The 12,614-nt window shown below is 43.7% G+C and overlaps 1 protein-coding gene across 5 annotated transcripts in view; it reads left to right on the top strand.

Annotated features, from left to right (window-relative positions):
• The first annotated feature begins 1,233 nt into the window (after positions 1-1,233).
• The window catches only part of ARID4A (AT-rich interaction domain 4A), a 50,017-nt gene continuing 38,636 nt past the window's right edge, over positions 1,234-12,614 (top strand). Inside the window, exons 1-5 of one of the 5 annotated variants that reach the window (XM_051622649.1) lie at positions 1,234-1,323; positions 1,985-2,054; positions 3,382-3,492; positions 5,941-6,006; positions 6,878-6,968. In XM_051622649.1, coding sequence (XP_051478609.1) covers positions 2,049-2,054; positions 3,382-3,492; positions 5,941-6,006; positions 6,878-6,968 — 274 coding nt within the window. In that variant the 5' untranslated portion in view covers positions 1,234-1,323; positions 1,985-2,048. Of the gene's footprint in view, positions 1,324-1,577; positions 2,055-3,381; positions 3,493-5,940; positions 6,007-6,877; positions 6,969-12,614 lie in introns of those variants that run through there. The other 4 variants (XM_051622652.1, XM_051622648.1, XM_051622651.1 and 1 more) reach the window with 4 other exon arrangements.

Raw genomic sequence — 12,614 nt, 5'->3', positions numbered from 1 at the left:
CCTGCAGCTTTACCTGCAGCCCTGCCTGCACCTCCACCTGCAGCCTCTGCCTGCACCCCTGCCTGCACCTCTACCTGCAGCCCCTGCCTGCAGCCCCTGCCTGCAGCCCTACCTGCAGCCCCTGCCTGCAGCCCTGCCTGCACCTCTACCTGCAGCCCTACCTGCAGCCCCTACCTGCAGCCCCTACTTGCAGCCCCTACTTGCAGCCCCTGCCTGCAGCCCTGCCTGCAGCCCTGCCTGCACCTCTACCTGCACCCCTACCTGCAGCCCCGGCGGTGTCCCTGCTGGGGCGCGGGGCAGCGGCGGCCTCGGCACCGCCGCCGGGCTCCGGGAGGGCTCTGCCAGGCGAGCAGCAGCGCCGGCCGATCCCGCACCTCCCGCTCCTGCCGCGCCTCCCGGTGCCGCCGCGTCACCGCCGGGCCCGCTCCCGCGCCGTCGCCGACCAGCAGCAGCAGCCATCCAGCGCGGGGCCAGGCCGCGGGGAAGGGACGAGCCGGGGCCTCTCGGCAGCGCGGGAGGAGGCTCCCCCGCCGAGCACCGTCGCCGCTGGGCGGCCCCGCGGCTCCCCCGCCCCCCCCGGCAGCGGCGCCGGCCCCTCCCGCCGCCCCCCCCGCCTCCCTCCCGCGGCCTAAGATGGGAAAGCGCCGCACACAAAATGGCGCCGGCAGCCTGACTGCCGCGCATGCGCCCCGGGCGGCCGGCGCCGCAGGAGGACGACGGCACCGTCCCCGCCCCGCCGCGTCTCCAGGAGACGCTCCGCACCAATCACATCGCGCCGTTCCTCTTCCTGCCTCCCCGCCGCGGCCAATCGCCTCGCCGGGAGCCACATCCGGATCCAGCCCCCACCAATCAGCCGCGGGGGGGGGGGGCGGGGAGGGGAGGGGGGAATGCTGACTTCACTTCAACCTCCACCAATCGCCTGGCGCGCCGCGGCGTGGGGCCAATCAAAAGTCTCCGTGCCTCAACCCGTCTTCGAGCGCTGACCAATAGCGCTCGCCCTTCGCCCTGCGCCCAATGGGGGTGCTGTCCGCGGCGGCCAATCCGAGCGGGGTAAAAGCCTCCGGGGCGTGAGGCGGCGGCCAATGGGAGCGGGGCGGGGCGGGCCCTGCCGCGCCGCTGGTGATTGGGCGGGGGCTGCGCGGCCAGCCCGGGCGGGGGGGGGGGGGGGCGGAGCGGGGCCGCGCTCGGCAGCGCCAGCAGCCGCCGCTCGCGGGGTCCCGTCGTCTCGGGGGAGGAGGAGGAGGAGGAGCGGGCGGAGGAAGAGGAGGAGGAGGCTGCGGGGCCGGGCTGCGCGGGGCTGCCCACTCGGCCGGGAGTTTGCAGGTAGGAGAAGATGAAGGCGGCAGCCGTAACTCCGCCGGGGGCCCCGGGGAGCTTCCCCTCCCCACCCCCTTCCCCTTCTCTCCCGTCGCGGGGACTCCCTTCCCCGCCCGGCTCCGCCCCGTGCCCCCCTCACAGCAGCCTCGCCCCTGCCCCCTCGCCCTCCCCGGCGCGGGTCGGCGAGCGCCGGGCGGCCCGGCTGCCCTGCATCCGCAAGCCCCGTCAGCCGCTCCCGGCCCGCCCGGCCGCGGCGATCCCGGCGGGTGTCCAGGGGCGGGAGCCGGGAGAGCCCGCCCGGCCGGCGGGTGAGGGGGGCGGGGAGGAGGGGCGGCTCGGCGCGTCCCTCCGCGGGGCCGCGGAAAGTTGCGAGGGCCGGGGAGGAGGAGGCGGCGGCGGGTCCCTCGGCCCCTGTGGCGAGGAGCTGCCCGGTCCGGGGCCGAGGGTTTCTCTCCTGCCGGCCCCGACGCGCTCCCCGGGCCCCTCCGCCCTGAGGCGGGGAGCGGGAGCAATGGCGACGTGACACACCGAGGGGCCGCGGGGCGGGAAGCGGCCCCGCTCCCCTCCCGGCCCGGCCGCTCCTCCCCGGGGGAACCCGCCGTTCCCGGGGCCGCCTTCACCGCCCTCCCTCCCTCTTTCCCTCCCTCCCCCCCCTCTTGTTTTGCAGTGTTTTCCCGTCTGCTCGCGGCGGAGAAGTCTCGGAGCTGGAATCCCTCACGTAACCTTTGAAGATGAAGGTGGGTAGCCCCGCCGCGGCGAGCGGGCTCCTCTTCCCCTCCTCGCTGCTTTGCTCGGGCGGTTTCATTTTCCGTCGCCCCTCCGGGGCTGAGGCAGCAGCAGGACCAGGCTGCCGGGCTTTCGGTGCGGGCTTTGGGAATCCTGCTCCCCAGCCGAGGTGCGGGGGGGGAGCTGAGCTCTCTGGCCGCCTTTGCGGGAGCAGCCTGGAAATTCACCTCGTCTGGGAGTTGTTGTCCTCTCGGGCTGCTGTCTTTAAATGCTTCCTGTATCAGCAGCTGCTATTGCAAGTTTGCAAAACCACAGGTTTTGTCCCGCCTTAGCTGCTGCCGGGTTGTTTTGTTTTGTTGTGTTTTTTTTTTTTTTCCAGTACAAAGGCTTTAACAACTGCAGTATAATTTACAAAAGAGAGAGAGAGAGAAACTTTTATTCTTACATTCAGAGTTGAAGACGTAACAATTTAGAGAACATAATAACAGCAAGCTGGTTATTTAATATTCTGTGCTGATTTCCTGTCCGGATAGGCATTTTTTTTTTTTCAGCATGGTAATTTTGTCCTTGTTTATCAGTTGCTACGAGCACAATAAAGTGAAATGTTGAGTGATAAAGTCCAGATTAAGGGAGGCATGATGAGAAATATTTCTTTCTCTTAAAATGTGTAAGCAATTAGGCTTTGATAAAGGCATTTCAGGAAAGAAAAATGCCAGTTAACAGCTGTTTGAAAGATTACAACAAATTTCTCTAGAGGTCTTTTTAGTCATCAGGAAAAAAAAAATAATCCTATATATAGAATGCCACATACTTATTTGTAAGTATTTGGATGATGGCAATCTCAAGTGTTCAAAATAATGTGTGTCATTGGATTGCTTATAGCTGAAAAAAGTACAATTGTCTTTTATGCTGCCTTTTTGCAGTCAAAATACTTCCCTTTTGTGTGACATACAGGAATGATTTGAATTAGGAGTCATTCCTATAGGTTATTACCCTTTCTGTGTGGAGATGTTCCAAGTATCAGCTCAATAGCCTTAATAATGCCTCTGGAAGAGTAATTAGCCAGACAGAATTGGGTGGTGAGGGGGGGCAAGTCAACATCACTGGTAAAACAAAACTTCCTGTAAGTTGTTTGTTGGGGTTTTTGGTTGTTTTGTTTTGGTTTTTTTTTTTTTACTTTTAAAGAACAGCCTGATTGCAATTCCAAGTGCAGGAATTTATCACTTCAGAGCAAAGAGGTCCAAAAGTTCAGATGTAAAATATAAATATATAACAGTGCAGGCTGTAGAAATGATCAGGGATAAGTAAACTTCATTCTTCTTTTTCCTTTCTTCACAGGCAGCAGATGAGCCTGCCTACCTGACAGTGGGAACTGATGTCAGTGCCAAGTACCGTGGTGCCTTCTGTGAGGCAAAGATTAAGACAGTGAAGAGGCTTGTGAAAGTCAAGGTAGTGTGCTGTGCTTGGTGCTGATTTTCTTAAAGCATGGTGTTGAAAGGACTGTTGGAGGGCATCCTAGCCCTGAAGATCAGCAAGTGTTACCACCCCACTCTCTGACTTTTAAAGAATATTTTAGTATTGTTTCTCCTATTTGAGTGTTTGTTTTGGGGTGGGTTTTGTTTGTGTTCTCTTTTGGGGGTGGTGGTTGTTTATTTTATTTGGAGGATGCTGGAACCAGGATGAGCTTTTAAATTACCTGTTCTTGCTCCTTCTTTTCTGATCACAGTTGTCTTCTGTGAATGCATCAGCTTCACAGCAATCAGGTTTGATTTCACAAATAGAGGGTTATGGTTTTGCATGAGGAATAAGAGCAACCTCTTCAGAAGCAAAAGTTCCATTTAATTCCAACTTACATTCTCAGTACTGTAGCTTGAAAACTGAGAGGCAATGCCAAAATAAATTCAAGATAACAGCTAAAAAAGATGGCAATAATTAGTTTCTTCTATCAGGTTTTAGAAATGTCCCAGGTAACATTTTTTAAGTTTTGAGCATCTTACTGCTGCTTCTAAAACAGCCTGCTCTAGCTGTAGCTGAGTTTTTACACACACATGGTACTGGCATGTAAAATTAATTCACATTTGTAGGTCTTAGGCCAAAACAACCAAAAGAAGTCATAATTTTGGTGTTGTAGTAAATGTTGTAAATGCTCCTATAGGAAAACAAGAATAAAACTTAGTTAAATCAAAGTGAAGGACTAAAGATAAATATAAAAATTGTTCTCTTGCTTGGTTTCTCAAAATCTTTCTACTACTTTCTTGTTCACTGTCCAGGATATGTAAATAAGGTGTTAATTACCCCAACCCCCCTAAAAATAAAACTGAAAGCTTCTTTTCATAACTACACATCTAACTTTTCATGTGCTTTAATGCTTAGATGAAGTAGAACAAGCTGTCGGCCTCTTCAGTTGCATATATAGTTTGTGTCACTTTATCAGAGTGCTTTTCATTAATATAAAAAAAAAAACAACAAAATTTAGATATTGAAGTCTTTTCCTGTGTTTTTGATGAGTCCATATAGAAATCTATGATGTACTTTGAAATCTGTGTTAATGAGAAGCTGGACAGGAAGCTGCTCTCCCTGGTCTGGTGTCCCCAAGTTTATGTCTTGTCTCTTTGCTAATCAGACTGTTCATAGATGTAGGTTTCTTTTTCTCATTTAGAATTAAATACTTTATTACTCCATGATAAGATTTGGAAGTATATGAGGCTGCTGTGCCTTGCTTGAAGTTCCTATCACTGTATCTCAATTATAACAATTGAAGTTTTAACAAGCTAAGCCTGATCTTGTAATTAAGAGCATCTAGGCACACCCCGACACGCTCGCCGGGAGTGCAGAGAGTCCAGAAAGTCCTGTAGATTTTTCCTGAGTAGCAGGACAACCCATATTCATACCAATGCCAATATAAAATTTTAAATACAAATTGCATAAACCTGAATGCATGTTAATACCAACAGCATTTTAGCATGCCATTCATGTTGTACGTGTAAATACAGCTACAGTGTGTAGACTGTGGTTGTGGAGTAACTGGGGAAGCCAGAAAACTGTACATCTTTACAGATGGAAAGGAAACTCCTGCAACTTTTGATTCCTGAAACAAAATAGGAATTTTTGATTATTTATTTTTTTGAAACTAAAACGCCATAGGTGTGTTTGCTGTAACAAATGACACTGAATCAGTTCACAGTGTTGACATCTAAATATTAATCTTTTTATGTTTCTAAACTGAGTCTCTGCAACCTCGGGGATGCAGATTACATAGGCTTGCAATGATGACTGTTTCATCAGTGTTGCCTTCAAAAAAGTAGTATTTTAAAGGGAGAAGCATGGTTTATGTACACAGTGACTGATCCTTATTCTCATTACACTTGAAGTGATTCACATCTTTACCATAAAAACTTTCTTGTGCACAAGGTAGCAGGAATGGTGGCATTGTAGTCAGTTCAGTGAATGTTTTATACTTCATTAATAAAGAGAGCTTTTAACTTTGACTGTAGTTTAGTACTCAATGTGTTGTCAATAAAGTGCTACAGTTGGAGTAGAGAGAGAGAAAAAGCCTGCTCAGTCTTCTGATCTGGAAGCCAAATTCTAGGTATGCCTTGCATTGTATCAATATCCAGACTTGCATCAAAACTTGTTTCCTTTGCCTTGGAATGGGCTCCTGTTTGATTTGCCCTGTTCTTTAATTATGATGTTTCAGATGAAATATTAAGTGTGATACCTGGGCCTTCCTGTCACTAAAATCTTCTGTGTCAAGTGTTCTGTTTTCAATAATGCTTGAGTTCATTTGCTTGATAAAGATCTTATTTCCCAAATAATAATTATTAGTACCATTTCATGTGCTTTTTGCATGCTATTAAAAATAAAATATGTATTTAAAAGTTCATTAATATCTTTCAGGTTGTCCTGAAGGGGGATAACTCAACTCAGTTAGTGCAAGATGACCAAGTGAAAGGACCTCTAAGAGTATGTATATTGCATGCCTTTTTTTTGGTAACCACATAATTGATGTGTAAAGTTGTAAATTTTGATGCTGTTTAGGTGTGTACCTAGATTTAAATCAACAGAAGGAGGCTCATTATATCAAATTGGTTTCCGTGCATAGTAATTTTTGTATCTTATCAGATGTGAAATTTATAAGTCATGAAACTTTGAAACTTTCTGTAAGTAATTGAGAACTTAATTATGAAGCAAAGTTCAAGCCCTTTAAATGATGGTAACTATGACTGCTTTAGCTGTATTTTGAAGTAGTTGATGTATTTTGTATAAAAATGTGTTGATTAATGTTTTTATGATATGTAACAGTTGTCTACTAAAATACATAGCTGCATTATAAAACACTGAGTGCAAATAGAGCTCTTTGGAGATGGTATTTCTTGGTGTGTGTCTTTTCACTGTAGTTACTGCAAGAACACCAGTGCATGGTGTAGGCTGCTACTGAAATGCTGATCTAGCTGAGAGTATAACAATGTTTGAGTTGCAAGAAATAGTAGTGATTGCATGCCTATCAATAACAATGTAGCAATTACTTTGAATATTTGAATATTTATTTCCAATTAGGCCTCTATTATTTCTTGTGATGATGTAAGCCATGCTGATGTTAGATGGTTTTTGTTGCTTGCTGCTTTATTGTCTCCTTGCAGTTCAGCCTTCATGTTCAAGGGCTTTTGTTCATGCCAGCCAAGTAACTAAGTTTTATGAAGTAACTTCTAGCTAAAACTGAGTCTTTAAAGAAAAAATAAAATCTACCTTGCTTAAGGAATTGATGTCTGCCTGTGTTTTTCTCCATGATGTGTGTTTGGGTTTACATGTAACCTTGGGATGCTCCTTTTTGCAGGTTGGTGCAATGGTTGAAACCAAAATGCCTGATGGTTCCTTTCAAGAAGCTGTTATCAGCAAGCTGACAGATGCTAGTTGGTATACTGTAGGTGAGTAGCCACATGCTTTCATTCACAGGCTGTAATCTTTGAACAATGTATTTCTAATTATAGGTAATAATTTAAGTAGTTATGTCTTGTCTTGTAAGATCTGAGGTAGATTTTGGAGGGGACTTTTTCAAATCTTCCAGGTCTTATTTCCTTTTTTGTTTAAAATAGGATAATAATTATTTGATGTTCAGGGGGGCTGTTACAAAGGGAATTGCAGGGCTGAACAATCAAGTTTTATTTGGCACAATGTATATATGCTGATGTCAGCTTCACTTACTGGAATTCAGAGTCATTTTTGCAGATTTTAAGACATAAGCCTTGTAATTGCACTTCTGTGGCATGTAACCAATGGCTGAAATGCAAACATTCATTGAGTGCATGTAACCTTGTACACAAGAAAAAAATTAGAATTACTCATTCTGGTCTTCAGACTTTTTCTGAAACAGCTTGAACAGTAGAATGACAAAACTCAGCAACGTTAAGGTAGTACAAGAGAAGCAAATAAAAAAAGCACAGTATTTAAATCATAGAGCTTTGCAAGCACCTGTCCTTCTTGCACAACTTTCTTACAGAGTGGAGTGTTCTGTTCAGTAGTAGCAGCATGGAGGGAGCATGCTCCTCTTGTTTGTCCTATACCTGTTACTCCTCAGCATTGCTTTTGAGATTAGTATATTGTAGATTTAAACTGTTCCTTAGTAGCTGCCTTGTATGCCAAATGCACTCAGTTTTGCTTCATATTCTTTTGTACTCTGTTCAAGAGACCTCTATCATAGGAAGTGTCAACCTTTTTGATTTATTAACCCCTTTTTTGTGTCCATTGCAGTAGGTGAGGTTGTGTACTCTTGGGTCAGATCAGGATAGGACTCTCACCACAGATCATTTGGAAGGGTTCTTCATTATCGTTATTGTTACTGCGTGCTTTAAATATAAGCCAGTTGACAAAGCTCAGCTGGTCTTTGCATTTTTTCTTCAAGTCTGTAACCTTGCTGGGAAATTGTAGATGTAGCTGTACAATTGTAGTGTGTGTCAGGTCAGGGAGGAAAGGAGGGATTATTTTGGAGTGCAGAAGATCTAAAATCTGATGGGAACATAGTCAGTGAAGAACACTTCAACTTTTATATTGACTTAGAGGTTCACCAATCTGATACAGAAGAGACAAGAAACACAATCTTGCACTAACTTCATTGTTTATGAATTAGCATTTCCATTTTAAAACACTTATTTTAAAGTATCATTTTTAGCTAATTCTGTTTGAATTTGGACCAGAAGATTTACATCAATAAAGCAACTACATATTCCTGCTTCTGTGATCTAAAAAGGCTTTAAACTATTAATTGGTAAAACAAACATACTTGTCTTCTTACAATTGCCAGGTGAACTTTAAATCCCCTTTTTGGGTGTGAGTTTTCTCTGCTTTTTATTTTTGTTTTGCTTTTTTCCTTCTGAGCAATACACTTCTACCAAAAATCTTTGCTTGCTGGTAATTTGGATGGGGAATACATGCTCTTCCCTGTATTAGGTGATTGTTGTTTAGATTTAACAAGTTGTTGAACTCTCTCCAATAATGTAAGAGAGAAATCCTGCATGTCATGATTTTTATATTATACTTTTATTAAAGTGCAATTCCTCAGGAACTTGAACCAATGGATTAATTTATTACTCTCATTTTCTAACCCTAAAAATATTTTTTAACAGGCAGAATAGGGAAAATAAACTTGTAGGTTTTCCATATGCGAAGATATTAAGTCTGCTAAGATTTTGTAGATATTTGGAGCTGGGGTTGGAGTGTGGGATTTAAGTAATGTCATGGTAAGTTAGCAGTCAGTAGTATATTATGGTATGTAGGGTAAATATACCTGTGACTCTGAAAGTAAAATTGTAACACGCTGGAATTGTGTTTAGATCTTATTAATGTTTTTGTGAGCGTCGTATGTGGCTTATTGGTGTTGAAAGCACAAGTAACATTGACCAAAGTAAGCAGAGTGTGAAGTTTGTGTCTTAAATGAATGGTTATTTACTTCTAAAATAGGAGAAGTGTTCTAGGTTGAGTACAGAAACTTTGAGGTGTGAAAAATAACTTTCCTTTTACCTGCTGCTTTCATTGTGTCTTTCTACAAAGTGTTGGATAGAATTAGGTGTGTGTTTATGTTGTTGTGAAGAAAACAGAGTTGAACTGGTTCTTTTTTAGTAGTTGACGGGCTGTACTACTTGGCAGTCTTAGTGATTGATTCATTCAAAGATAAAGAGTTGAGAGGGAAGTGGATTAAACAGCCTGCAGGTTTCTAGAAAGTCTTCCTGACTGTGGTCAGGCTTGAGATGGAAAGCACAAGGGAAAGCTTGTGTTTCAGTAGTATGTGTTTTTCCTGTGCTATTTGTTTTCTGTGTAATGTAGCACCTCTTTCTCAGTGACCTGAAGCAGATTCATATGGATAGGGAAACCAGTAATATATACAGACAGACTCTAAGTATTAAGTACAAATATCCAAAAAATCCACCAAAACAAACTGCATTTGTGCCTGGTGAGAAGGAATCATGTTCACTTTTGCAAATCAGGTTCTCTGTTTCAGATAGGTATCTAAAGGAGAAGAAAAGTCAACTGGAACAGCTACCCTTTGTTCAGTAAGGCAAACCAGTAGAAATGCTGTGTTGAGTTGGCTGTAGTGGGCTACTTTGCCACCAACATAATGAAAGAACAACAATGATGACCAGTTAGTCTATGTTTGCAGTATCTCCTGTCTTCTTGTGTGGTGTTCATGCACCCAAAATAGATAAAGATTTATTTATATTGTAGCTGCCATGGAATCACCTTTTTCACCTATTTTAAAATAATCATAGAATCACAGAATGCCAGGTTGGATGGGACCTCAAGGGTCTAACCTTTCTAGGTACTACTACAGTTGATATGAGATGGCTCAGCACCCTGTCAAGCTGAGACATGAAACTGTCCCATGGGGGGAATCTACCACTTCCCTTGGGAGACTATTCCAATGTTTGATTGTCCTGACGGTGAAAAATTTACCTCTTGCATCCAATAATAATGTTACTCTAACCATTTAGTTGTATTGAAATTTTCAGCTGTGATTTGGAAATACTTTAGAAATTCCCTTTGAAATTCAGCTTTTCATTATAAATGGCTGAGAAAACAAAGACTGTTTGGAGTGGAAGTTTAGCAGTGTCTGGAAAATGCCACTGCACAAGTCAGCCCTCTCTTCTGCTCAATTGAATATAAAGTGTGATGACAGTAGTAGTGGTTGGGGTTCTTTGGGTAACAAATGGCTCAGTTGGAGGTTTTAATCTTTAAAATGCAATTATTTAGAATGAACTTACTTAATTTACAAATTTTCAAGTGTGGCATGGATGCTTTTGAAGTGCTGACTATATTGCTGGGTGATAATTGCATAGCATTAGAATGGTCTGTCAGATCTGCTTTCAGCTGAGCCAGGTTTGAATGATGGCTGGCTTAGTTTACCACCCACCTGATCCTCTGTTAACTTGTTAAATGTTTCAGGTAAATACTGAAATAATGTCTGAAGTGCCTTTAAAAAAAAAAAAAGAAAAAAAGAAACCACAACCTGGACCACACCTTACAAAGTGCATGGTTGTATTTTTTCCTTCTTGCATCTTGCAAGCATTATCAGAATTTTAGAAAACAGAAATCCTATGTATAGGTTTTTTAAGGAAACACTTGTTTCACTTATGTAGACAGCTAGAAGGGATTGAGTGTCCATATAAAAGTAAGAAATAGTATTTCAGTTGAAGAAGCTTCCAAAGAGTTGCTGATAGAACAGCCTTCATTGCCCCATCAAAATGTAAATGTCATCTCTCTCTTGACAAAACTCATGTCAATATCTGTGCATGCTTAAATCTTGTTAAGTTTATTTTATTTAACCCAATCTGCAACTTTAAACAAAAATAAAAACTCCGGATCAAATACATTGAGCCATGGGCCTGTAGCCTCTTGCTACAGCCTTGTGTTGTGCTAGATCAGATAGTGGGAAAGGTTTTCTAAGGAGAGGAAAGGAAAAGATGTATTAACTTTCAGTAATTTTTCCTCTGAAATGAGTGAGGAAAAAGGGAGGAAAAAAATCCAAACCAGTGAGAGGCGTTTGCAGTTTCTAGCAGACCTTGCTGTCAACAGGAGGACTTGATATGCTGTTTAGAATGAAAGGGAGTGAGAATCTATTTTTTCTTTTTTTTTTTTTTTTGAGAATTATGAGTTTTAGGCTTTATCTGGTTCTTTTATGTAAGACCTGGTTTTTTTCCTTTTAAGAGTTATATTGAAATGTCAGTGTGTTTTAACATAAACAGTAAAAAATTTATTTTTCCTCATTCTTTTCAACACTGTGTGAGTCTGCAAAGCCAGCAGAGTTTTTCCTTTTTGGCTGTAGTGCAGGGTTGTGCACCAACATGGCCCAACACTTCTAAGACAGCTCTGTGAGCCTCACACGGTGGTGACTTCCTTCTCATGTAGTCATGAGACCAGGTTCTTGTCCTCTTTCATGGGTTTAGAAAATTCCAGTTCATAATTCTGAGGATGTTTATCAGAAAATGAACCAACAGTGATGTCTTAGGGCTTTCAGGAGCAGGGTTGCTAACAGGAGATATTTATAGTAACATTTTCCTATTTTTACCAGAAGTTTTGCTCTTCTGATACTTTGTGGGGATATCTATGCTAGCAGGAAAAATTGCCTTAGTTCTGGCTTCACTACAACTTTTGAGCTTCTAAGATGTTTTATTCCTGCCTGAAGGGTGATAAAAGCCATCAGTGCCACCACAGTCAGTTGATTTCATCCGTGCCAGAGGCTTGTGGAGTTTTCTTTTTATAACTTGAACAGCACATGTTTTGTAGTATGTGTGAAGCACTAGTCATGTTTGTGTGGCTGGTTTGACCAGTTCCTCCCAGCATCCTGTTGAGTCCTACATCCCAGAAGTACCACTTCATCCTTGGACTGTTTGTGTGTCATCCAGGAATCCAAACCACATGTGTAGCAGGGCAGCTAGCCACTTGTCCTCGCTTTGTTGGTGCTCTGTACCACCCTGACCCACCATCAATTTCTTCTTGTTGTCTTCAAAATGTTGCTTGGATGCTTTTTGAGGAAACATTGTATTTGCCTAGAGTCCTTCCTTGGGACATACCCTTGTCAAAGTGCAACTCTGGCACATAGAAGCTGTGCAGTTGGCTTGTTGGTAGCTTTCTGGAGAATCCAAGGGGAAGAAAATGGCTTTGCATTATGTGCTTACAGGTGTCTAGGCAACGTGCAGGTAGAGAAGCAAATGTGATGGTGGAAAAATATATTAACAGGCTTGTTACAATCAACTGGGTAGAACCTTTGGTTATAAATCCACCAGTGTGGACTGAGTGGTAAAAGAAATAGAAAATTGTGTGCAAACAGTACTGTAGAAAAGCAAGGAAGTACAATTTTTTTTTTTTTCCTCTAATGTCTTTATATGTAACACGTGTAAGATTATTGTAACATCTTAGGAAAAGCAGTTTCAGACAGTAGGTTTTTGTGATAGTCTTACGTGAATAGACTCAAAGGTTGCACTTGTGTGTTTGCAGGGATATTTCATCTACGTTTCTGCAGAGGAAATGAAGCTCCTTTAAAATGATTATATTTTAATAAGTTGAGTTCTATAGTCTCTCCA

This window comes from Apus apus, chromosome 5 (assembly GCF_020740795.1).
Source record: "Apus apus isolate bApuApu2 chromosome 5, bApuApu2.pri.cur, whole genome shotgun sequence".
NCBI classification, from domain to species: domain Eukaryota; kingdom Metazoa; phylum Chordata; class Aves; order Apodiformes; family Apodidae; genus Apus; species Apus apus.
This window is presented reverse-complemented; position numbering and strand designations above follow the sequence as displayed.